This window comes from Rhinolophus sinicus, linkage group LG03 (genome assembly GCF_036562045.2).
Source record: "Rhinolophus sinicus isolate RSC01 linkage group LG03, ASM3656204v1, whole genome shotgun sequence".
Taxonomy (NCBI): domain Eukaryota; kingdom Metazoa; phylum Chordata; class Mammalia; order Chiroptera; family Rhinolophidae; genus Rhinolophus; species Rhinolophus sinicus.
In genome coordinates, this window is record NC_133753.1 from 79130682 (window position 1) to 79155690 (window position 25009).

The 25009-nt window shown below is 37.6% G+C and overlaps 1 protein-coding gene across 3 annotated transcripts in view; it reads left to right on the forward strand.

Annotated features, from left to right (window-relative positions):
* NUBPL (NUBP iron-sulfur cluster assembly factor, mitochondrial) overlaps positions 1-25009 on the forward strand; it is a 196146-nt gene that overhangs the window by 141122 nt on the left and 30015 nt on the right. For 2 of the 3 annotated variants that reach the window (XM_019754548.2, XM_019754547.2), the window contains exons 7-8: positions 183-276; positions 17061-17146. The exons of the other annotated variant lie outside the window; for it this stretch is intronic. In XM_019754548.2, the coding sequence (XP_019610107.2) occupies positions 183-276; positions 17061-17146 (180 nt within the window). The remainder of the gene's footprint in view (positions 1-182; positions 277-17060; positions 17147-25009) is intronic. 3 annotated transcript variants of the gene reach the window in all.

Below are 25009 nucleotides of genomic sequence, written 5' to 3' on the forward strand. Positions count from 1 at the left end.
TGTCTCTTATTTCTTCATTCATTTATTTATCATTCATATATCTATTCTCAGCACAGTCCCTGGCATTTAGTAATTGCTCAAGTGAAAGCTATTATTTTAGATTTCTTATTAATTTATTGTTTAAATCACTGTTCACTGTAGTTGCTATGTAGTGATGTTATTTGTGTCATCTTGGTTTTTAGGTAGATTGGGGTCAACTGGACTATTTAGTTGTTGACATGCCACCAGGAACTGGAGATGTGCAGTTATCAGTCTCCCAGAATGTTCCTATTTCAGGTAAATCTTAAGGTTTCAAGTAATTTGTGCTATCTTTGATGTTTTGCTGTTGCCATACAGAAAACAAACTTAGGATCGACAAACATGTTTATGTCTTTAAAAACATAATCATTTCTAAATTTTACTCTAGAGATCAGATTCATAAATTGAACTTTTCAAAATATTACAGAAACAGAGTATATTTACAGAAACACAAAGGCACTTTGAAAAGGTGGTGGTATACGTCTGCATTCTAGAAAAGCAGTAGTACTTGAGTGTTGTTTAGGGTGAACGTGGCTGTTTGGTTCACAGCTGTCCAGCACTTACAGCCCAGTGCCTGATACGTGGTGGGCACACAGTAAATATTAACTGAGTAAAATACTACTGAATCAGAGTAACTGTCAGGAAAATTTGGCTTTTTGGTAAATGCACGATGGGAAAATTTTATATTCAGCTAATTATTTAATGTTAATGTCAAGAGAGCAATAAACATATTAGCTTACCTTGATTGCACAATACAACAATATGGTAGTGGATATATTTTTTATGATAGGCAATTTAAATATTAGTAGCTAGCTTTTATGTTGAATCTGTTTCTAAGGATTTCCCTAGATTCCACTGGAGAAATAGATGTAACTCTCTCTTACATAGGCATAAGAAATTTTTTTGGTAAAATGGAATTTTTTAAATGTCTTTGCAAATTTTTAAAATGTCTTTGCAAGTTATTTATTGGTAATAAATAACAAAGAGGTATCACTGACATTTAATCATCAAAAGGTTTAGAATCTAGGTGTTTGAAAGATATATATATATTGTGTAGAAATACTAATATAGCATCATTAATATGAATTTTTTGATGTTTAAATGTATTTATAACCTAATGGAGTCTGAGACTTTTTCTTTAGTGAGGCAAGCTGTAAAGTATGAGATGGGAGTAAAGTGAGGTAACATCAGAACTTAATTCTTCCTTTTTGTAATCAGCATACTATGTAGCCTGCTTTTTCTTTTTTTAAGTAGTTTTGGGACTTTTATATTTCTCAATCTTGAGAATACTCACTAAATTTTTATTGAATAAAATGTGTTCTTGGCACCTTGAAATGCTTATTGCAGGTTTCCAAAATGCTTACATTATTCATGTGGATAATAAATACATTGATAAAATTGAGCTAAGTTATCGTTATCCCCTGAGTTGTGACTTGTTACCCTGAAAAAGTTTAATTTGCTTCACACAGATAAACGGATGTCCCTAAGCAATTTACCTTTGTTTACTCAGATAACAGCTCCTCTGTTTGGACAGGATTTATGATTATATCATGGTGTTTTAATTTGTACTTATACTCTAAAACCAACAATGTGGAGATTGGGGTTAAGATTTGCTTCTCCTTTGAGGATTTCTTTCTTATATCCTAAAAGTTAACCAGTATATTTCTTATTCCTTTCCTGTCCTGTAGTAGGTGATTAATATTATATGAGAATAAAAAGCAGTATTTTTTTATTGCAATAAAATATACATAACAGTTCAGTGGCATTAAGTACATCCCATTGTTATGCAGTTATCACCACCATCCATCTCCTGAACTTTCTCATCTTCCCCTACCAAAACTCTGTACCCATTAAACAATACGTCTCAATTCCCTTCTCCCCCTAGCTCCTAGTAACCACCATTTCTTTTCAGAAACAGTATATATTAAAATGAGGGAATGAAGAATGAGGAAAATATTATTTAAAAGATTGCATTAAACAAAAACCTAACATTAATTTTATGATTTATCAATAAAATTTTAAATCAACTGACATTTATCCATATAAAAGTAGATGCTACTGTAGAGGATTCAAGAATAATTAAATCAGAAGTCTTTCCCTAGAGTTCTGTACCTTTTTTGAGTCTCGGACCTTTTTTGAGAATTTGATGAGTATATGGATTCTTTCCAGGAAAATGTATTTGTACCTACAGAAACACTATTTTTAGTATAATTTTATGAGGCTCACAGTCCTCAGGTTAAAAGCCCCAGCTCTTGAAGACAGAGTAAGGGGGAGGGCAGTGGGGGAGGGAATGGCTGGTAAGCAAAGAACATGGATAGCTGGGGTGCAGAGTACGACAGTGCTATATGGGGGTCAGGGAAGAAGAGAGCATGGGTTTGAGGGGAATTATAAAACACTTCATTGAGATGAGCCTTGAAGAATAAATATGATACATTGGAGAGCATTCAAGATAGCACTATGCCTGGTTTGCTTTGCTTTTTCTTGGCCTAAGGGGAAGAAATCTGAAAGTGAAACTTCTAGTGTTCTATTAATATATTTCTGTTACGGAAACTTAACATATATTTCATTTCTCAAGTCTGATCCATTAAAAAGAAATAGGGCCAAGTACTGAAGATGCTTTTGAAAATATACAAATTTAGTTATTTCTGGACTATGGAAATAAAATTATTGTTTATCAGTATTTTCAAAATTTTCTATAATGAACATATGTATTTTTATAATTTTATAAAAGTAAATAGAAAGCACTATTTCTTTAGGGACAATAGATTTCTGTATAAATTGGCACCATAGTGATTGCCTGTTACTAAAAAACTGCCATTTAACAACAATCTCCCATATATTAATTTTTATATTCAATTATCACAGGTGTTACATTATCCCTATTTTCTTAAATCTTTGAAGGATTAAGTAACTTTCCCAAAGTCACACAGGTACAGTGGGTCATAGCTGAGGTTGATATCAGTTCTGACTGAGTTTAAAGCTCATGCTTTTAACCTCTACATCAGGGGTATCAAAACTGCGGCCCGCGGGCCAACTGTGGTCTGCAATCCATTGTTAATTGACCCACAGCAAATAAATCAGGTGAGGCAATGCGTACTTCACCCCGAGTGAGTGGCCCGGCTGTTTGTGTATTTCACCGCATATGGCCCTTGGTAAAAAACGTTGAAAAAAGTTTGAACACCTCTGCTCTACATCAAACTGCCCTCATACAAAATCCAACAATGTATGACTCATTGGTTTTCTGAGTTTAGTTCTAGTCCATTTACACCCATTTAGGTTGAAATAATTCTAATCTAGGTGATCTCTGATAAAAATAAATTTGTCCGTGAATATGCCTGAACCTGTGCAGCCCTGTGTGATGAGTATCCAACCAGTGGTCTGTATTGGTGTTTATAATATTGGTGTTTTGTTTGTGTGTTTTTGACTCTTGAGAGATTGCTTTGGGAAGGTCTGGAGGCAGTCTGGAAGCAATCTCCTTTGACCTTTCAGAGCAGAGCCCCAAATGAAACTTGGAAAGGTGATTATTATTTTGGGGCTGATTGTACTGGTCTTGGTATTTGGCTAGTTTCCTGGCACACCGACTCTCAGGATAGAATTGCTGGTATCAGTGTTAGTGCACTCATACTCTGGGTGATTGTGTCACAATTAAAATGAATAGCAATGAAAAGACTAGATTTTCTACATTGAACCGTGTGTTAATTTTATAATTTGAAAAAAATAGCGAAAGATAAAAGTACCCTATTTAAAAGGATGTGAGGGGGTGGTGGAGGGAGGTGCAAGTGATTGTGTCTGTGTGTGTGTTTGTCAAAGGTTTAGTTCCTGAGATTGGTTTTATTCAGTCCAGTGTCATTTCAGAGCTCACACATATACGGAAATACCAACAGCATCTAGGATTTAGAGGGAAGGACATCAACTAAAGAGTTGCTGGCCTGGTTTGAATCACGGCTTTCATCAATTTATACAATCTGGAACAGCCTGTCAGAAGCATGTCTGCCTTTCTACGCCTAACTGAATTATCTACTCTCTGATTATAACCCTAATTTTCCTTTCTTCTTATTGTGGACTTCAGAACTCTTCTTGATGCTCTGTGTTGTACCTTTTCTTATGTCTCGTCTACCATAAGCCACACAAGCTATTTAGCTCCCTTTGGAGTCCCCCTGTGATTTGACTTCTCTGTCCTTCTCACTAGACTTTCAGGTACCCTGAGATCCCTCCCCCAAATTCGTAGGTACTCACTGGCCCCTCTCTCTTCCCTTTACTTTCCAAACTCTGTCTTTACATACTGCAGACCTCACTTAGAGCAGCTTTCCTCCCCAATCCGTGAGTGCCCAAATCCTGCACACCCTTTATTTCAAATGTTTACTCCTTGTCATCTTCCCCAAACCCCCAATGAGGAGACATTTCTCCCTTCTTGGAATTCATATGGCATTTTATTTGGACCTTCTCGTGTTCTCCATTCAAAACCTGCATATTTGTGCTATCTTTGGTAGCAGATTGTTACTCTCTGTTGCATTCATTTTTGTATTTCCCACAGTGCCAAACTCAGTGTCTTACTGTAACCACCCAGGAAATGTTGAATCAACAATGCGTGTTTTATCTGTGTGTCTGTATTATCTTCCCAACTAGGCTGCAAGCTGCTTTTGAATGCAAATTTTTTTCTCTTTATCATAGTATTTTTTACAGTACTTGGGCAATGGGTTATGCAGTTAATAATGATTGATTAAATGGCAAAGCTAGTTGGCTCTTATCACTGTTTATGTGAATAGATTTGTGCCCCTTTATCTTTCTTACCACTCTGCTAACTCATTCCTATAATCTCTCCAAGCCTGACTGCTGCTTTTTTTTTTTTTTTTAATTGGGGAACAGTGTTTTTTTTTTTTCCAGGACCCATCAGCTCCATGTCAAGTCGTTGTTTTCAATCTAGTTGTGGAGGGCGAAGCTTAGCTCCAGGTCAAGTTGCTGTTCTCAATCTAGTTGTAGAGGGTGCAGCTCACTGGCCCATGTGGGAATCGAACTGGAGACCTTGGTGTTAGGAGCACTGTGCTCTAACCACTGAGCACACTGCCCCCCCATGCTTTTACCTAGGTGTTTTTTTCTATGTATAAATGAAAGAAAGCATTTATTAAAAACACATTTGATTTTATTCCCCCTTCGAGAGAAAAATACATTTCATTTTAGATTGATTTATGTTATTCTTTTTCCTGTACTATATATAATATCCTTGTGGTCAGTTGATACCATTTAGTATTAACTTTGTTTTGGTATCTGAGATATATTATGCATGTGGGCACTTGCTATTTGGTTTCATGCAGGCTCTGTATTAAAGTACTGGTGAGAATCACTAGCATTTCTCCATTGTAAGATAACAAGAAATTCTCTTACTTGCAGGGATGTTTAGTCAGGTGCTAACTGCCTCTCTGACTCTTTAGCCTTACCTGTGGAACACCTGCCTATCCCACAGATATAAGGATCCAATGAGATGATGAATTTATAAGGTCCATCTAAATGTAAGCTATTATTTAGAAACTAAACACTTTAAAAGAGTTTTGTGGGGGGTTATGCGGTGAAATGTTGAGTTAGAAAAGGCTTTTATTTCAACTTTGCATTTCTCTAGGTCATGTGGAGAATGAAATTAAATGTTTTATACTTGGAAAAGGACATCCATTTAGAAAATTCATAGAGGCAGACCCGTACAAGCCAGAAGACCCTCTTTCTGAATGCTAATTAGCAACTTCTTGTATGTGTTCCTTTTTATGCCACGGGATGGATGACAAACTCATTATAAGAAGAAACTTCAAAGAAAAAAAAATCATCTTATTTGTGTTAAAAGTGTTGTGTAGCAACAATAGTGATAAATATGTTGACAGCAATATTAGTGGCTAATGATTTAAATTTGAGCCTATCTGGGGTGGCTGGGTAGCTCAGTTGGTTAGAGCGTGGTGCTGGTAGCACCAAGGTTGCCGGTTCGATCCTCACATGGGCCACTGTGAGCTGCGGCCTCCTTAAAAAAGAAATAATAATAAAATAAATAAATTTGAGCCTACGTGGACTATGGAATGATTTATACTACAAATACCTAGTAATTGTAGTAAGTGCTAGAGGTAAAGGAGACAGGATAAAGGATGGGAAGTAACCAATTATATAGTCTTTGGATTTGCTCTTGTCTTGTTGAATTTGCCAAGGGGAAAAGGCAGAGTTGTTAGTACTGATTTTGTTTTATTTTTCTTACTAATTTTTTGGGGTTGGGGTTGCTGCTGGGTTTTTGCTTGTTGTTTGTTTGTGTAGCTTGTAAATTAAAGGTACCGAATTGGGTAGATTGCAGGGTTGACTTCTGGATTTTTTTTTGAATGCATATTGATGAACTTTTGGAAATTATTGAACACTTAACTAATCTTTCATAATAGAAGAGGATTCATATTTCTTTGAGGAACATTGTAAGTTCCTTGAAATTTTTGAAAATATGTATGTATTGTGCTAGTACTTGAATTCTAATATATGTTACCTAAACTATTTTTTTCTTCCTTTGCTTCAACTGAGGTCCTCTGTATGACTCTCTGTAGACTATCTTAATTTGATTTTAACTCTTGGAATTAAGTGAAGAGTTTGTTTCTTTTTTGAGAGACTAGAGAATTTTAGTAAGTTATTTATGTTAAGGTTGTTGTATTAGCCTGGCAGGAAACCGATGACACACCTCAAAAGGAAGTAACAGAACAGAGTTTAATGAAGGGACTAGTTACAGAGGTGTGAGCAGCATTAAGGAATCCAACAAGAGATGGCGAAGTCCCCAAAGACTAATGACAGTAGGACACTGTTACTGTCCCTCTGCCTGAAGAGGCAGGGAGTGAATGGTGTCCGTGCAACCCAGTGACTGCTGGAGTGACGGAAGAGGGGCTACCTGTTGGGAGCTGTGGCCTCACAGAAACACAGCTACGGCCAGGACTCCGGCAGTGTAGGGCGGAGTGAAGGAGACAGATAGCAATACTCCAACCTTTGTCTCCTCCCGCAGCCTCAGATCCAGCTGGTACCTCCTTGTGGCAGATCCCTATCGGAAGTCAGAGGGTAAGGAGACTAAGGTGACACTGTCCACAGAAGTCAGCCACCCAGACACTGGTCAGGACAGAGAGGGGTGGAGGAGGAAGCAGAGCTTGGGAGAGAAAGGAAGTGGAGCGTAGTTATTATCTGGAAAATACCCAGAATCGCTTCTCTTCTTCATGGTCCTCGTTGTAATTGTGAATCAGTGGCTTGCATTAGATGAAATACAAAGCAAAGATTTGTGCCCTCTAAGTTTGCAAGCTAATAGAGATACTGGTAGTACAGTCAAATTAGTGAAAATCCATACTGTATCACAGGACAAAATTGTACTGTCAGCAAGTTTATAGACAGAATATTTGTACTGAGAGAAGCAGTGATATAAGTATATTTTGTTTAGTGGGGAGTAATGGAGAAAAGAGTTTATTTTGATAGGTTAGGGTATGAAAAAATTTTCTGCTTCGCTTTATTCAGTAAAGACTGATACAAGAATAAAACTTTTGGAAATTATTCTTATCATAGAAGGGAGAAAGACTGAGCAGTTGAGAGGGAAGCCATCATGGTCCCTTCTTTGTGCTCTCTCTTTTTCTTCCTGAGAAGGGCAGAAGTAGCCCCTAAAATGGCCGGCTAGTCCTAGTGTAGGTCCTGTTTTGATTCCTTCCTCCTAGAGAGGAAGAAGCTACTGTGCAGAGCAGAGTGGTCAACTAGATAATATGCTAAAATATCCATGGGCTCAAGAGAAGCTGCACTCTAGCAGACTGGTATTGCATTATGCAAATGAGACGGTGCCCTTTCTTCCGTCTAGGACCCTTCCTGTCTGGACCCTATAGATGGAAGGAAGCCAGAGGCCTTTTTTTTTTTGCCTCTCATTCATTTAAATGAAATGGGGTAGGAATTTTTAATTAAGTCACCTTAATATTTCAGTCATTGTTAAAGAGAAAGGCATTTGTTGCTTGTGGAAGGCATTGGACCTATTGCTACAGTAACTGACCTCTTACTCACTCATCAGAGATTCTTGAGAAAAAGCTGTATGAGTCCACACTAGTGTTTTCCCCTCCACCAGCAATTTGCTTGGCCGACTCAGTTCTCTCTTTTATGGTCATACTCTGACTACCAATTTGCACAGTAGTTTTTATAATAGGGAAACTGAGCGGGGTTTAGAGGATCAGAAACTTATTGTTGCTATTTACTGTTAGATAAGTGAATGACCACAAACCATCACTTGAAATAATTTCCTAGATTATCTTACATTTGTCCTTTCAAAGCAAAAGAAACATAGTAGTTTCACTTATATAAAGTAAATCAAATCTTTTATTTGTTTCAAATTACTGTTTTTTTTTCTCTTTTTAATTGTTTTCAACTTTAAAAGAGTACTTCTTGAAAGGCATCCAATGCTAATCTTTTGGAAAACCATTGAAAACTCAAAGTAAAATACTTGGCTAGTTTGGATTTTAGTCATATGTTTCCCCTACAGTTTTGCAATTTATAATGACCTCAAGCTATGTAGCTAGAAACGTGCTTGTACTTTAAAGGCGGAAGACTTAGGTCATAGTTTTTCCTAATATTCAAAGATGTTATAGCTTCATTTACATTTTCGATTTGCAGAATGGAACTTTAAAGGAGACGGTTAATTTTGGACTTCTTCCAGTTGCACCATCTTTCCGTGCAAATGTTGGATAGACTTATAAGTAATGGATATTGGGCAAGAATTGCATGATGTAGAAGAGAATTATTGTTTTAGTCACCAAATTATAAAAAAATTTTTACAAAATAAATTTGTTTTGTTGTCACACAAATTGTAGCCAAGTGTTAAAGACTAGAAACTGTATCCCAAGGTTTTACCTTTTCCGGCTTTCCTTGTACTTAGTCTGAAACTTTAGTCTTCGTTAGATTGGGAATCAAATTATAAAATTAAATACAATACCATTGGTTAATGAACAACAATGTTTCCAATCTAAATTTAAGAAGAAATAAACTTTTTAGGGCCTTTCTTTGAGTCAACATGTATTGTAGGTAGCAGTTATAGTGTATCAGTTAATAATTCAAAGAAATAGTGTGAGAATTAACAACTCTGAACCATGAATGGAAAGACCCAGGATTTTAAAAGCTTTTCCAAATGATTCTTACATAGTCAGCTTTCAGAATCACTTTGTCTACCAACTTATCTGATATTTGAATTCTTTGTTTATCTAGCTTGTGTTTGGATGGGAAGCTTCTGAGATAGTTCATTCAGTTTTGTCTTTTAAGAATTTCTGGGCGCTTTCTTCATGATATGCCTGACAGCTAAAATTCCTTAATGTCTTAAAGTTCAATGTATAGTATAATGGCCAAGGGGTAATCAGAGTCCTATTAAAAACTACTTTTAAACCCATTAAACATTTATATGTAGAAAAAGTACACATTTCACAATCTGTCATTTAAAAATGTTTGCGCTTGGTCATAGATGTTAGAAATTTGATCAGAACCTGAGGTATAGCTCTGAAGAATGTCTTCACATCTGAAGTCTGACAGTATTTAGAAACGGAGCAGAGCTTTTCCATATAAAGTCTCAGTCTGTTTCGTGAAATCTACCTGGTTCAATAAAGTTAGGGTAATCGGGGAGTAGCAGTTCTCTTCTCTGGAGTTTATATTCAAGAAAGAATGTGTGTAAAAAGGAATGTGTTTCGTTATTAAACAAACAGCCTTTGGTGGTGGCTCAGTGTGAGCATGGGCAGGCTGAACTACGTGCACATCAAACAGATTTTGAAATACAAAATACTGAATCTGAGAGCTCAACATGAACAGACGCTTACAGAAGAACAAAAAAGCTTTCTGAGTTGTGGAGACGTGTATGTACAACAAGTAAGCCCCCTGAGGTGGTTCCTGATTAGCATAAAGATGGATTCAAGACTGGGAAGAAGCGTGTATTTTGTCTTAACTTTACTGGAAACATCAGAAATAGGGGGTGGATAAGAATGAGGGAGAGAAGGAGAGAGTAAGCTAGGGCGGAGAGAGACAGAGAGAGAGAGAGAGACAGAGAGAGAGAGAGAGAGAGAGAGACAGAGAGAGACACAGAGAGAGAGACAGAGACAGAGAGACAGACAGAGAGAGAGAAAGAGACACAGAGAGAGAGAGACAGAGAGAGAGAGACAGACAGAGAGAGAGAGAGACACAGAGAGAGAGAGAGAGAGACACACACAGAGAGAGAGAGAGACACACACACAGAGAGAGAGAGAGACAGAGAGAGAGAGACAGAGAGAGAGACAGAGAGAGACAGAGAGAGACAGAGAGAGAGAGACAGACAGAGAGACAGAGAGACAGAGAGAGACAGAGACAGAGAGAGAGAGAGACAGAGAGAGACAGAGAGAGAGACAGAGAGAGAGAGACAGAGACAGAGACAGAGAGAGAGACAGAGAGAGAGACAGAGAGAGAGAGACAGAGAGAGAGAGAGACAGAGACAGAGAGAATGCACGAGAAAGCTGGTTCCAGCTCAAGCTCTTTAAAACCTCTGAAATCCTTTTTAAATTTTTAAAAGATTTTTATTAAAATATAGCTAACATACATTATATTATTTTCACGTATACATCGTAGTTATTACATGTTTAGTTTTTTGTCTGTGCCATTTTACATTTCCACCAACAGTATCTGAGTGACCCAGTTTCTCCAATAAAATGTTCAGTAGAAATAGAGTCTCAGTATCCTTTTTGCATTTCCAACCTTAGATAATGTTTTCAAGGTTTCACCATCAAGTATGAAGTTTGATGTAGTACTTTGAAGGTAATTTTCTCACTTGTCCCCAGTGGTTGATTCCATAGTGAAAGGCAATCCAGGTGTCCCTGGTGAATTCATTGTTTACGTCATTAAGGTGAAGTGATTGGAAGCGTATTACCTGTTTACTCCATTATTGAGCCAATCTTTGTCCCTAAACAGCAGGTGTTCATCTAGATTCCTTTGACAAACTTGAATTCTTAATTAAATTTCCAAAGTGCACATGCTCTGTCTCACCAGTGACTTTGAAATACTGTAGTTTCCCCTAATTATTGTGTTTTATAATTCTTTTGGGCAGCAATTGACATAATTTCCTGTAACAAAATTCATTTCTAAAGTGAGCAAAGTAATGGTTGATCTTTAAATTAATAAAACATATCCCCTTTGTGACTATAGTAAATTCTCTGTTGGAATGGAGCATAGAATTCAAAACAGTGACTCATGAAAGAATTATTTATATTTCCTGGTGAAACACTGTCTGTGGGTACATTTGAAGTGAATTTACCTTTTTAATCATATTTTACTTAATCTGATATTAATATTAGTGGACATCCCTTGATCTTACAGCAAATAATGTTTATAATTCAGGGAGTTTGGGGGTTGTAGAGGAGAGACAGGAGAGAGCTGAAAAATAACAAAGCCAATCTGCTTTATAGTTAATTGTATATGTGGTATTATTTATGTTAAGCTAACAGAAGTTGAATGATTATTTTCTTTTGGTGCAAGTATCTTTAAATAAATCAAGGATAATCAGCAGCCCTAAATATTAGAGCACTGTGAACATTAAGACCAGCAGTTAATTTGTTCTTTTATGTCTTAGTCAACTTCACAGTGATGTGCTCGTGTTTTAAGGCATGGAATTATTGGTCCAGGTATAATTAGGAGCAGTTTTGGTTGTACATATTTATTAGGTTGCAACACTGAAATTCTCAGTTAGGCATGGGAATTATATACAATTTATGCCCTGGAGACTGAGAATGGCATAGTTGAATAGTTCCACAGTGGTGTAATTACGATCAGCCTAACATCTGGAATATTCAGTTTTAAATGTTTAACTACTCTGAACTCTGACCCAAATCCAGATATGCAGTTATAAATAGATTTTCCTCTTAATAGTCAAGAGAATTAGCAGTTACGACAGTAATTATTATTTTTTTTTTAGGGTGTTTACATATTTGTGAGAATCCACAGACAATTAACCTTTTATAGTAAATCTCAGCCGATAAAAATCTTTTAGAAAGATTACAACTTGGGAAACAGCATTTAAACAATATTTTAGAAAGATTACAACTTGGGAAACAGCATTTAAACAATATTATTTAGTTGTTTAAATTTAGACATTTACCCTAGAAAATAGATAGAAAATTCACTTTAGTGTAGGTAATTTATGATACTGTGTCTTTATCCCCAGAAAATAATTCCATTTATTGCAAATGAAACATTCTCTTTGTTGCAACTGACATTCCTGGTGGTCAGTAGAGGGAGTACAAGTTTTCTAACAAACCGTCAGGAAGCTGAAGTGACATCATCAGTGATGCTCTAAAGCAGGGGTGTCAAAACTGCGGCCCGCAATCCATTGTTAGTTGGCCCGCAGCAAATTCCAAAAATATATTTAGTTTACTTAAATAAACCAGGTGAGGCAATACGTACTTCACCTCGAGTGAGTGGCCCCACTGTTTGTGTATTTTGCCGCATATGGCCTTTGGTAAAAAACGTTGAAAAAAGTTTGGACACTCCTGCTATAAAGGGAAAAAAATCTAGACTGGTTCATATTGCTTCATGTTCCACGAGCCCTGAGGAAAAATTAAAATTTATTAAGTAGAAAGCCGAGAATCATAACGATAAAATGTCATATTTGGAGACCATATTTTAAGAGATATATCAATAAGAAAAATGGATATAATTCCTTTAAAATTTAAAAATCAGGGTTGTAATTCACACATTGATTAATCATTAAATTTAATGTTACTGAAGGTTTGGTTTATTTTTTTGCTTGCTTTGTTTCCTTATCATAAATTCTAAAGGTTATTGTAGGGCTGTCTGGAATGCTTACTTACATGATGTACTAAAATTTGGTGCAACAAAAGAGGTAGTGATTTATGGGTGTTTTTGTGTTCTTTAATGAAGGCTAGAAATATTTTCCTCAGAACAGTGTCCTAAAGACTTGATTGCATTGTGGTTAAGGGCTTAGACATTAATTAAGAACATATATTTCAGTAAAAAAGTATCTTACACCAAAAATTCTTTATCAACGTGGCTGGTCGTTCCAGTGGAATAATTTGACGTGTTTTGTGAGCATTTGATGGGACATGGAAGATGATCATTTGTTGTCACACAGCACCCTAACCGTTTGTCCCTACCATCCTTTCCTTAAGGAAAGAGGGTTGCGGGGTTGTCCCTCTTAGGGGTTGAGTTTTATAGGTTTCCTCTCTTGGTCCCAGTATGCTGGGTCTGCGGTCAAAGATGAGTAAGATTCCTCAAGGGAGGAACGACTTAAGCCAGACGGGACCCCAGGGACCCCCATGAGCTAATGTGAAACTAGGAGGGATGCCCCTCCTCCAATGCTTTCTGGAAGCTGCTGACGCATGCTTCTGATGTCCGGCACCCTATTGTGCTAAGGAACGTTAACTGAGCGAACTTATCTCGCTTCCCGCTTAACTCATGAGGTAATTGCTCTGAGAAACCTACTCCCCCAGGGGTTGTACACACCGCACCTTGATCATGTGGGGACAGCATGCACAGGTTGCTTTGGGACAATATGATTGGGTATTGGAAATATGCTAATTGTATCAGTGGTGTGAGAGTCTTGCAGACCCTGCCCAGAATCATGTGATGCCTATTGTAAAAAAACAATAAATACCCACGTCGACCAGACTCGGGGCTCCAGTCCCTTGAGGCTGTGAGTCCCTTGGTCCTCTGTGGTTTCTTTGCATTCAGTGTCTCTTGTCTCTTTATTTCTGTAATAGAATTTAGCCCTTGCCGCCTCCCTCGCTTACCCCACTGCTTGTGTTGTGCAGGACGCAACAATCATTATCCCTGTCAAAAAGTTGTTGTTAATGATGTATGACTGGTGCTATTTAGATTACAAAGAAACTCAGATGGCATGGACACTTATTTGTGATACTGTGTTAGAATTAAGTACTGCGGAGGAAACCAAGTCATTTTAATCCCTCTCTCTAGGGCCTTAGAGATACCAAAATAATGTCACTGAAGGGGTGGCCGGATGGCTCAGTTGGTTAGAGTGCGAGTTCTGAACAACAGGTTGCTGCTGGTTTGATTCCCATATAGGCCAGTGAGCTGCGCCCTCCACAACTAGATTGAAGGACAATGATTTGGAGCTGATGGGCCCTGGAGAAAACACATTGTTCCTCCCTCCCCCCCCCAAAAAAAAAAAAAAAATAAAGGGAGTATTATCTCATTAAAAAAATAATGTCACTGAACATTTTCATAACACTTTTATATATTTTTTTAAATAATGGAACAGCTCTTTAAATGAAATAAGACCAATGGAAATATGTTCATAATATAGAGCAGTTAATTGAGATGTATTGAGATTTAGTGAGCAAGGTTATATAGTACATTAGCGTAGCCAACAAAACCAGAATCCAGAGCTCTTGACTCCTAGTTGAAGGCGTTACCAACTAAGTTCACATAAGAGTAGTCTAGAATAGATGATTTGAAAATAGAAAATTGTTCAAATCACTAATCCTTTGTTAAGTGTCTATTTTGTGCAATACATTGTATCATTAGTTTTGTTTGATTAAAAAAATGAGAAAAATCATAACTTTCCATGAAACTACATTGTGTAGTGGTAATACAAATAGTAGAGAAAGGGTATTTAAAACAATAAAATGTTTATATCATATGAAAGCTAAAGATACTTTTTAGGAATAATGCTATAGAAAACCCCTTACATACTAGTATGTAGTTAAGGAGAGAATTTGGAGGAAATAGCTAAGGGGGTTTCTGTTACATGTGAAGAATGGCTTTGAGATTGAGGGGCCATAATTATTGGAGGAGGTAGTATTTCATGCTCAAATAGGTTTACTGAGGCAGCCATGTTGAACAGGGGTAGTTTTGGAAACTCGTTTGGAGGGAATGCTAAATCACATAATCAGAGCTAGCTGAGACCGTGGCGACCGTCTGGTCCTTGCATTAATTTTATAGTTAAGGAGACTGAGACCTAGAGTGGTTCTGAATTATTTGCCCAAGGTTAGCCACATAGCTAGATGGGGGCACAATTGGAATTAGATTCTTTCCAAATGCTTGGATATGAAAACACAGTAAAGTAGATTGGCAACTGAATCTAGAAGGTGGCGAATTGTGGAAACATATTGGATGTGTAGAGTAGATCTGAGTATAATTTTTGTAGAGATGTGACTTCCATCAATTTTTTAAAAGAAAGGAAAGAAAACTTTGACTGGTTTTTGGTTTCTTGGGCAAAGTAAATCAAAATAGAAGGATGCAGTGGTCCATGGAACAATTTGGAAAGTAGGATGAGCTGTCTGATGGCAAATATGAAAATGACCTTCCCAGCAACTTGTAAGACATTTTATTAATACCAGTAATAAAGGTAATGATATTAGTAACAACAGCTACCATTTATTGAATGTTTACTCTGTGTCTATGCATCGTGTCAAGCATTTTATGTACTTCAGTTCATTTCATTGTTTCACCCTGTGACCTAAGTGTTACTATGCCATTTTGTAGATGAAGAAACTGAATCTTAGAGACATTAAGTGATTACCCTAGTCACACAGGTAATTGGCTATGGAGTAAAAATTTGAATTCTGCTTCTGTTTGAATTCCAAAGCTAGTATTTCTCTAACGTGAGTAATGAATAGAGCCTCCTTCTAAAGGAAACATTTTCTTTCCCAAATCCCATCTTATAACTTATTTTTGTTATAAGACTACTTAACTCGGTGTAAACATGAATTCCATAAGCTTATAGCTCTTATGTAATTTTGTAAAACTTAAAAAAATTACAAATTAAATACAAGTAAAACTTACAAAATCAATAATATTCAAATTAATTATATTCATTTAATGTGAAAGATGAAGTTTTTGCTGAAATGAAAATACCTATTGCAAGAGGAATTTGCAGCTATTGCACACTTGAGTTTGGCGTGCTTGTATTGCCATGTGCTGTGTGCTAACTTGGTTCTGCTGCCAATTTTCCCTATTCTGACATCTTCAGACATAACTCTGTAGTTTCCTTTGACCTTCACTTGGTGCACTCAGTTACTTATGGTTAATCCTACCTCTGTTTCCATTAGCTATGATGAAGTATTGCCACTTGGTACCAATTTGATGGCTTGGGGCTCTGAAAGTCATGGCAGTGTGTATTTATAAGATGATGGTTCTCCAGGTGATCTAGAATATGTTCATGCTAATTGCTTTTCACGTTATCATCTAGAAGAAACCACAAAATGTAAGAAATTCACATCCTCTGCAAGTCATAGCCAGGCCTCTGGTGTTTTCCCTTAAATAAAAAATTGCACTGCACTTTGTCTCAAAACACTATATCATAGAGCCATCTGATTTCCACAGTAATAGTGCAGACCCAGGAAAGCCTCCATCTTCACCTGCTTTCAGTCCTGCCTTAGTTCAAGCCACCACTCATTTGCATCTGACTTTCTGCCACAGAGCCTGGTTTTGCCCCCACTAAGCTATTCTCCACAGTGTGTTCCACACTAGTGAGTTTTCTACAATACAAACCGTTAGGACCGAACTCAGGAATCACCTGTTTCTGGAAACTTTCCCCTGTTGTCTCCTCATCTCCCACTTCCTTACCCCATCCACTATCACCTTCCCCATTCTCTCCCCCAGACTGAATTAGTTAACTTTTTCTTTATTTCTCCTTTATAACTCCATACCACCTTAGACATACCTCTGTTATAATGCTTAGCACACTGTGTTGTAATCCTTCATTGTTTGGTCTTCCCAGATAGAATATTAGCTTCTTGAAAGTAAGGCCTGCCTATGCATCTCCCAACTAGCATGTTGTCTGATGGAGGAGGTTCTGATGATAGAGTTGTGATCTTGAATCACTGCTCAGTCAATTGTAACTTTAGAAGTGAGGAGTCAGAAATATGCCAAGGCAAAGTAGACATTTCCCCATTTCTCCCATTCACGTGTGTAAAATGTATACCTAACTAGCTAATGTGAGAGTCTTAGTTTGTAAGCAACGTAATTTTAGAAGGAATCTTTCCATAGAGAGTTAAATGATAGCGTCATTTTGCTGTCCTTTGTTTTCTTTTGGTTAGGTGCTGTGATTGTCTCCACGCCCCAGGACATTGCACTGATGGATGCACACAAGGGCGCTGAGATGTTTCGTAAAGTCCACGTACCTGTAAGCATGATGTGTCACTGTTGCAAAAATACAAGACACTTCTAACTGAAGAAGCAAGTTTTTGAGAAATACAATCTAAGTTTCAGTTCTATGCAGAAATCTGTGTGAAAATCCTACTTCATCTTTATGCTTACTTTAAAAACACATATATATGTAGGTGCAAACATGTATACACGTTGTATTAATCAAGAAGAATTCTAAACAATCCTTCAGGTATGAGTTTTCTGAACAACTACCACCTCTCTCAGATACTTGCAGCTCTCACTGACCCCTCTCCCAAATAAATTACAAGAGTATTTTAGGAAAATTATTTAGATAGATACACTTAAATAGATCACCAGTGGGGGAAAAAAGTGGAAAATATGACCTTTTTTCCTTCTATCCCCTACAATTTAACTCATCTATAGCTCACTGTCTTCTAAAAAGTATCTAAGGATTTTCTATACAATATAGCAAAATAGAACGAATTAAAAATACAATAAAATAAGACAAAGGACAATTCAAATCACATGGAATCAAAAGTGAAATCTGTAAACAAATTGCATGCCATGAAGGGACTTAAATCCATTCTAGAAGTGTGCCATTAATTTTCTAGCAGCCATAGGGAAACGTAGGACTATTATCAAGTTGCTCATTTCCACAAGGTTAAAAAGAGCTTGATGCTCAAGAGAAGCAGAGCTGAGACGAGAGAGGCATAAGTCTTCCATAGATTCTCAGAAACCAAGAAACCCTGTATATATAAGCACACCCCCGTCACCTTCTTTACCACAAATAGAGGTTCTTCCTCCTAGTGTGTCTCAACAAAAGCAAGTGGACTTGTGCAAGTGGGCAGCGTAGAACAAGCATTTCAGTGCAAAGCCCATGTGATGCTTCCATCTCTGTGGCTCTCTCATGGCCTTGCTTACTTCGTTTAGGGGTAGATTTTAGAGCTTATAGAGCAGAGCTTTTTAGACTTCAGTCCATGGATTAACTTCAGGGGTCTCATGATTCTCTCTCCCTCCTCTTTCCCCCCAAATTGTGTGTTCACTCTGTGTTTGTTTGGTATGGAGAGAATTCATAACTTTCATTACATTCTTCAATGAGACTACGGCATGGCCTAAGATCCAGTGACGTATTAGAATAAATGGGCTCTCAGGGAAGCTTTCATAAGCGTTTTTCTCTCAGGAGAGCTTCTGCAAAGTAGGAAATAGTGGAATAGTGGAGCTGAGATGATCCTCTTCGACAAGTACCTCTTCTCGCTTGCCGGTTCGTGCAGAGCTGCATGCACTAACAAGCCACGGAGCTCTGACTGGATCACATGCTCTTATGAAAATTGAAGAGCCTGATAAGGATGAGGCCGTCTGCTCAGCTTCCCAGTGATCTGAGCGTTTTCTCACTAGCAGGGGTACAATTGTGATCAGAAAGTGTGTTGGGGAGCGCTTTTGTATGTGGATGAGTGATAAAACCCCCAAGGGGTTCTATCTTGTGAATTGTAGCTTGGAAAAATTGTAAAGCAATGGTAATGAAAGGCCTGCCTAGGACAGAAAACCGTCTCAATGAAGCACTTAGTATAAGCAATGTGACTTCCTATTATGCCCTCCAAGAGAAACAGATACAAGTTATGCCTACCCGGATAATTAAATAAGGTTACTGATACGGGATTTTAAAATATCAATCAGCAAATAGTTAAAGAGAGGGTTATCTACCAAAAAGTATGAGAACAAGTCATCCATAATCCTTTTGTCTGGTAGAAATTAGATAACAGGGCCAATGACCTGTTACTGCCACTTCAAGGTCAGCATAACGGCCATGCTTTCAGCGTACAAGTGAATGCTTAACTGCTCGTTCTTAAAGCTAAGGGTGGAGGCATACATCCAGGTTGCTCAAAAGCGTCAGGAAATCCTTGAGGGAAAAATTTTCAAGGGAACAGAAGCAAGAGCTTTTTGTTAAACCCTGCTCTGTAAATAATCATTATGTATAACAAGAGACCATTTTACCGGATGCTGTCACTTGAGGTGACTATGGCTATGGAGCAGGTCCTACATGCACTTTGCTAGTTGGGGGTCTAATGGCCATAGTTGCCAGATTCAGTCCTTATGTTGTTTTCACTTACCTGCAGCCTTGACACTTACTGCCCTATAAGTAAAGAGTCAAATAATCTCATAACTGTCCTGACAGATTCTTCTCCAGACTGTAGGACAGAGAATCCTTATGGAACATAAGGGTGGGGGAGAAGGTTGGATGTCACCAAGTCCAGGTTAGGCTATTGCCAGGTGAATGCCACTGAAGGATAAAGGTTGAGGATATCAGCAAGGAAATACCGTGAGGAAGTATTCCAAGGGAAGGGTCTTGGGCTGCACAAGGCTCCTAGGACTAGTGCAGGATGGGTTAGGGGCTGAAAGAGCTGTCTATGATCAGAAAGTTGATGCTGGAGTTTAAATTTGAGGAACTGGAGTAGTTCTGGGCCATGACCAGGTCCATGTGCTTGGTCACAGATGTGTGGGGCTGAAGTGGAGTGGAAATGAAAGTCACTGGAAATGCATAATTCCTCTAAGGTGGCTTTTTTTGACTTTGTCCTGTATCTTCATTGTACAGCTCCTTTTTCACTCCTGTATTTTAATTATTTGCCCTGTAAACAGCAAAAATTTTAAAAGAAAGAATGCCTTAATCATCTCTTAAACCTGTAGAACAAGCTCAGTAATATTCGCGAGTGAAAGTGAGCACCTCCCAGCAATGAGCTGTGTAAGCAGTCGGACAGCCATGGGGCAGCTACATTGTAAAGGCAGTCCCGGCTTTGAATGGGGTGTGGATTTGATGACTCTGGCACTTAAGAGCCTGAGAGTGTAACTAATGGTAAGGCATCTGAAATTAGAAAGTGTTCCATAAATGCAAAGGAAAAATGTTAGGCTTTGTTTATACCACTTTATTCCATTTTTTTCCTGGTTTTTAGTTTTGCTATTTTTTCCCCTTTTGAAGTGCATTAGTTACCATGGAAACAATGGCGTCATTGGAATTCATTGGTATGGACAGAGTTTAGTAATGTCTACAAGAACATTTTGAAGTTAATTTATTTGTTAAAACTCAAGGCTCAGATAGGGGAAAGAGAAGAGATGAACTATTAAATTCTCTGTTCGCTGCCTGAATGATATCAACTCTGCCAAATCCTTGATTAATCTCAGTATTTGTAGATAGACTATTTTAAAAACATTAAAATCTTCAATCTTACACATTTTTAATAATGAGTACTTTATGTGTTGTGTCATTCTTACTCATTTTTGTTGCTGTTTTTTTTGTTTTGTTTTTTGTTTTCACAAGGCAGGCCCAGGCACCTAATTTGAAGCCCTTTCACTACCATTTGAACTTTTAGAGTTAGAGGGATTTTACTATCCAGTCTTTCCTTCTTAGGTAATTTCCTCCTTCCCAGCTCCTGAAAAGTATATTAAAATATATTTCCTCTCTTATTCCATCTGTATATAAGGGATCACTTAGTTAATTTTAATTCAATAAATAGTTATTCTACAAATACATGCTTGCTGCTACTGAGTGCCTTCTTTAAGCAAAGTACTGTGATAAGCTCCACTGGTGATTAAAAAAGAAAAAGGAGGATGAATCCTTTTTCTTCAAGTACCTTATCATCCTGTAGACTAACCCCATTATAGTGAAGAGGCCCTGAATTCTGAGGAACATGAGAATACTTCCTTCTCTCGGCCATCAAGCAGGGCTTTCATGGAAAAGCCATGATTTTTTTCATGTCCCTGTAATTTTACACATGCTGGTCCCTTGCCTGATACGCCATTTTCAGCTTGGGAACTCATATGCATGTTCCAAATCTTTGCTCAGGCATTACTTCCTCTAGGAAGCTTTTTCCAAACTGCCACAAAAGGCGAATAATTCTTTCTCTGAACTACTTGAGCATAAATCTAGTTTGACTCTCATCCCACTACAGGTTTACCTGTCATTCCTCACAGAAGCATGGGAGTTCCTAGAGGCCAAGAACACATGCTTTAGACATCCTTCAATGCTCAGTTACCTGGCAGGTAGCAGGTATATGATAAATTCTTATTACACTGACCTTTGACCTGGAATGTACTGCCATCCACAGTCTGCTATTCCCTTTGTCCCCAGGTCACAGACCACACTGCCTTGAATTCTCTCTGCCACAGCCAAGTTAGTTGTCTCCCACTTCTTTGAGATTTTCATGCAGTTTCTCTCCTCGTGGCCCTCAGCATGTGGTTTCCCCACCTGAGGAACCTTTACCCTTCCTTCTCACCTGGTAGCTCCTTTTTATCCTTTGGTACTGAGTTCAAACGGCTCTTTCCCGGGGAGACTTGCCCTGACCCTGTTAAAGCAGTAAGATCATTCTAGTGTATGATCCAGTGGCACTCTATTTCCCTTTTGTAACCATGGTGATATTTGTGAGCACTTCCACATTTAAAGTGCCATACGTAAGCTCTGTGAGTGTAGGAACCGCTTACTTCCCTCTGCCTAGTATATATAGCTGCTCACCAAACATATACTGAATGAATGAGTGCAGTAGAATTTTCATAGGCTTATTGGGGGTGGGGAAGGGACAGAATTCAGTCTGGAAAGAACCAGGAAATCACAAGTTGTGTTCAGGGTTGTTCAGTCTGTCTAAAGTTGAAGTAATACGTTTGGCTGTGTCTATGCTAAGCCCAGGTTTGGTCGAGCTTTAAACACTGGGGCTAAGGAATTTGGACTTTCTTCTTGAGATTCTTAGAGGAGTCCATAAAGAATGCTGCATAGGCAATAGACAAAATTAGCATGGAGCTTTAAAAGGATTTAATTTGATGAGGATGAATATAGAGGATAGGAGCCAAGAGAGTGTGGAACATTTGCAATGGTCAGTTATTCTCACGGCACGTGTGCCTCACCATGAGTCACAAAATCAATACAGTGAGAGATATAAACAAAGTTTTTAAACAGTATCAGGGCAAATTGCTCTTAGGAAGAGAAAGTGTCATGTCATAAATATTTAGTCTCAGTTATAAACACATATATGTATGTGTTTCTATTGGATCAAGATATAAAATAGTTCCCTTGTCACAAGACAGTTTTAATTGGAAAAACACTGGTGTAGGTGATAGGCAGTAAGGGTTTGATCTAGAATAACAGCAATGAAAATAGAAAGAGCAATAAATGTAATTGACATTTCGAAGGAAAGATTGATTGACAGGCTTGGCAATTGATTACATAGGGTAGGTAGGTTAGAAAAAAGGCAGAAATCAAAGGGATTTTGAGAGTTATGCTGCCCTTAATAAATCTTCCAAGAGGTACTTTTTCGCTCAGGATAGCAGTGAACTAGAAATTAGACGTTAGATTCCCGCAGATCCCTGCCCTTGCTCTTTGAGGGTTGTGATTTAAAACTGGCTGGCAGGGAAGAGACTGGTAGAGAAAATGACTTGGTGTTGGCCTTTTTAGTGCTATTCACATCACATGATGGGTGTGATCATCTTCTCACAGAACCAGATTTATTATTTATCTGTATATTTGTAGCCTGTTATACACAGATTTTTGTTTAGCACTTAGAGAGTTATATTCTTTAGGTATATAACCTCTTTTATGGTTGTAAATTAAATGACTTCAGAAATTTTATTATAATTTTGAGGCAATAGGGTCCTACTTACAGAGGCATTTTTACATAATAGTAAAGAGGGGTGAGCTCAGGAGTCTGAATGCTAGAGTTCAAACCCCAGATCTGTCACTTGGTAGTTGTATGACCTGAGCAAGTTACTTAATTTTTGCCTCAGTGTTCTCATTCATATTATGGGAATTACGGTAGTATTTCCCTCAGAGAGATGAGGTGAAAAATAAATGAGATAATGCACGTAAGGGGCTTAGTACAGTGTTTGGCACAATCTAAACATTCGATGTCAATACCATATCATATAATTAATGTTGCTCGTTATAATTACTTTTAGAATATTATCAGGAAATAGATAAATTTATAAGTCATAGGTGTTTATAATTTGACCTAGGTATTTTGACTAGTCTCTTTATTTGCTAATATGAATTTTAACAACAAATTTTTAAAAACTTAGATGAATATTATTTTTGAAATTTCCTTATTCCTTGAATATATTATTAGTTGAACCTAAACTGTTCTCTTCATATAGATTACTTAAGTTGCTAGAGTTAGAGTCTAAAATTCTAGCAACTTCTAGCAACTAGAGTCTAAAATTCTGGATTATATAAAATCTGCATTATTTAATGTAGGATAATTGCTGTTACAAATGGACCTCAAAATACATAGTGATACAAATGCAATAGAAATTTATTTTGTGCTCAGGTAATAGTGCTAGTAGGTGAATAGGTGAGTAGGGTGACCTTCTTGCATAAAAGTCACTTAGGCTGTTGGATCCTCTGCCATTTTGAAACGTGGCTTCTAAGGTCACCTTTGGGGCCATCCTCACTGAGCCATGCAGAATAGAAAGACAGCACAGAGGCTTGTGCGTGGGAGATGTTCATGGCCCAGGCCTGGTTGTGGTGCACATACCTCTCCTCACATCCCACTAACTCAAACTCAGTCATATGACCGCTCATCACCGTTTTCAAGGATCCCAAGAAATGTAGGTTAGCTGTGTGCCAAGGAAGATGACACTTGGGTTTTGGTGAACAGCTATCTGTCTGTGCTGCAGTTGACCTGGCAACAAACACGTATATGAAAGCCTAATGCTGGTCACTGAAGCTATTTTTTTCCTTATAAATAATTCAGAAAATCCTATAACTAATTCATCCTTGCAAATAGTTACTTATTTTATAAAAAAGAGAAATTTTGCTTTTCCTGTGGTTTATTTTTCCTGCTGGTTAACAGCAAAAAACACACAAAAAAAATCCTACTGTGGTCTTGAACTTTTAGCATTATTTGTTAGGGCTAATGATTATATTGTCTTCTAAGAAAAATTAGGTGATCTTAGAACCCAAAATTGATTTTTCTTATCAATGTTTTCTTTCCATTTTCCATTTTTATTACCAAAGATCATACAAGTTGTTCTTAGCGATGAGGATCAGATTGTGGTTTATTATTTTTCTGGCAGAGTAACCATTTATGGCAGTAAGTTATCTATTTGAACCAGGAGCTCCACACCTTCACCCTTGAATGCCTTTAAAACTCATGTTTTCATGATATCTGTCTTGGAGCTTTCTCAGCATCTAGTTTGTCTGTTGGACTCCCCAAATCCTATTTTACTTAGTCCCTCAAGCCTACCTGCCTTAAAAAACAATTTAGAAATAGGTAATCTTAAGTGAAAATAGAGGCAAGTGGCACATTTATTCTCTCCATTCATCCTTGGGCATAGTTTTTTCTCTGTGGTCATCAGGCAGTCTCACTCGACTCTGGGAAGTCCAATATTTTTGATGTATTTAAAGAATCTTTCATTATTGGCTTTGAAGGCCTTACAAAATGCTGTCTGAATTCTTTCTGGGAACATATATTAACTAATTTGCACATGACATATCATATGTGACTTTCTTCATAATTGAGTTATCTTTCCATTTTTCAAACCTGACTTTTCTTCAGTGATAACCTGTAGAAGACTGGGTAGGCAGCATTCTTCATCTCAGCCATAATTAAATCTCAGAGACTGGAGATGTATGCTTATTTGTGTCTTTCTCCAGGATCCCTCAGAAGTCCAGATATGCTTTAAATTAGAATGCTATTCTATGCGATTTACACGAATTAAACTGATGTAACCCTCACAGCAACTCTGTGAGGTAGATAACGTTATTTTCCCCATTTTCCAGTTGAGGAAACTGTAGTACAGAGATTAAATAACTTGCATAAGGCTATCCATCTGTTTAGTGGGCCCCTTGGATCCTGTCACAAGCAGTCTGTTGTCTAGAGTCCACGTTCTTAATTGCTATTTC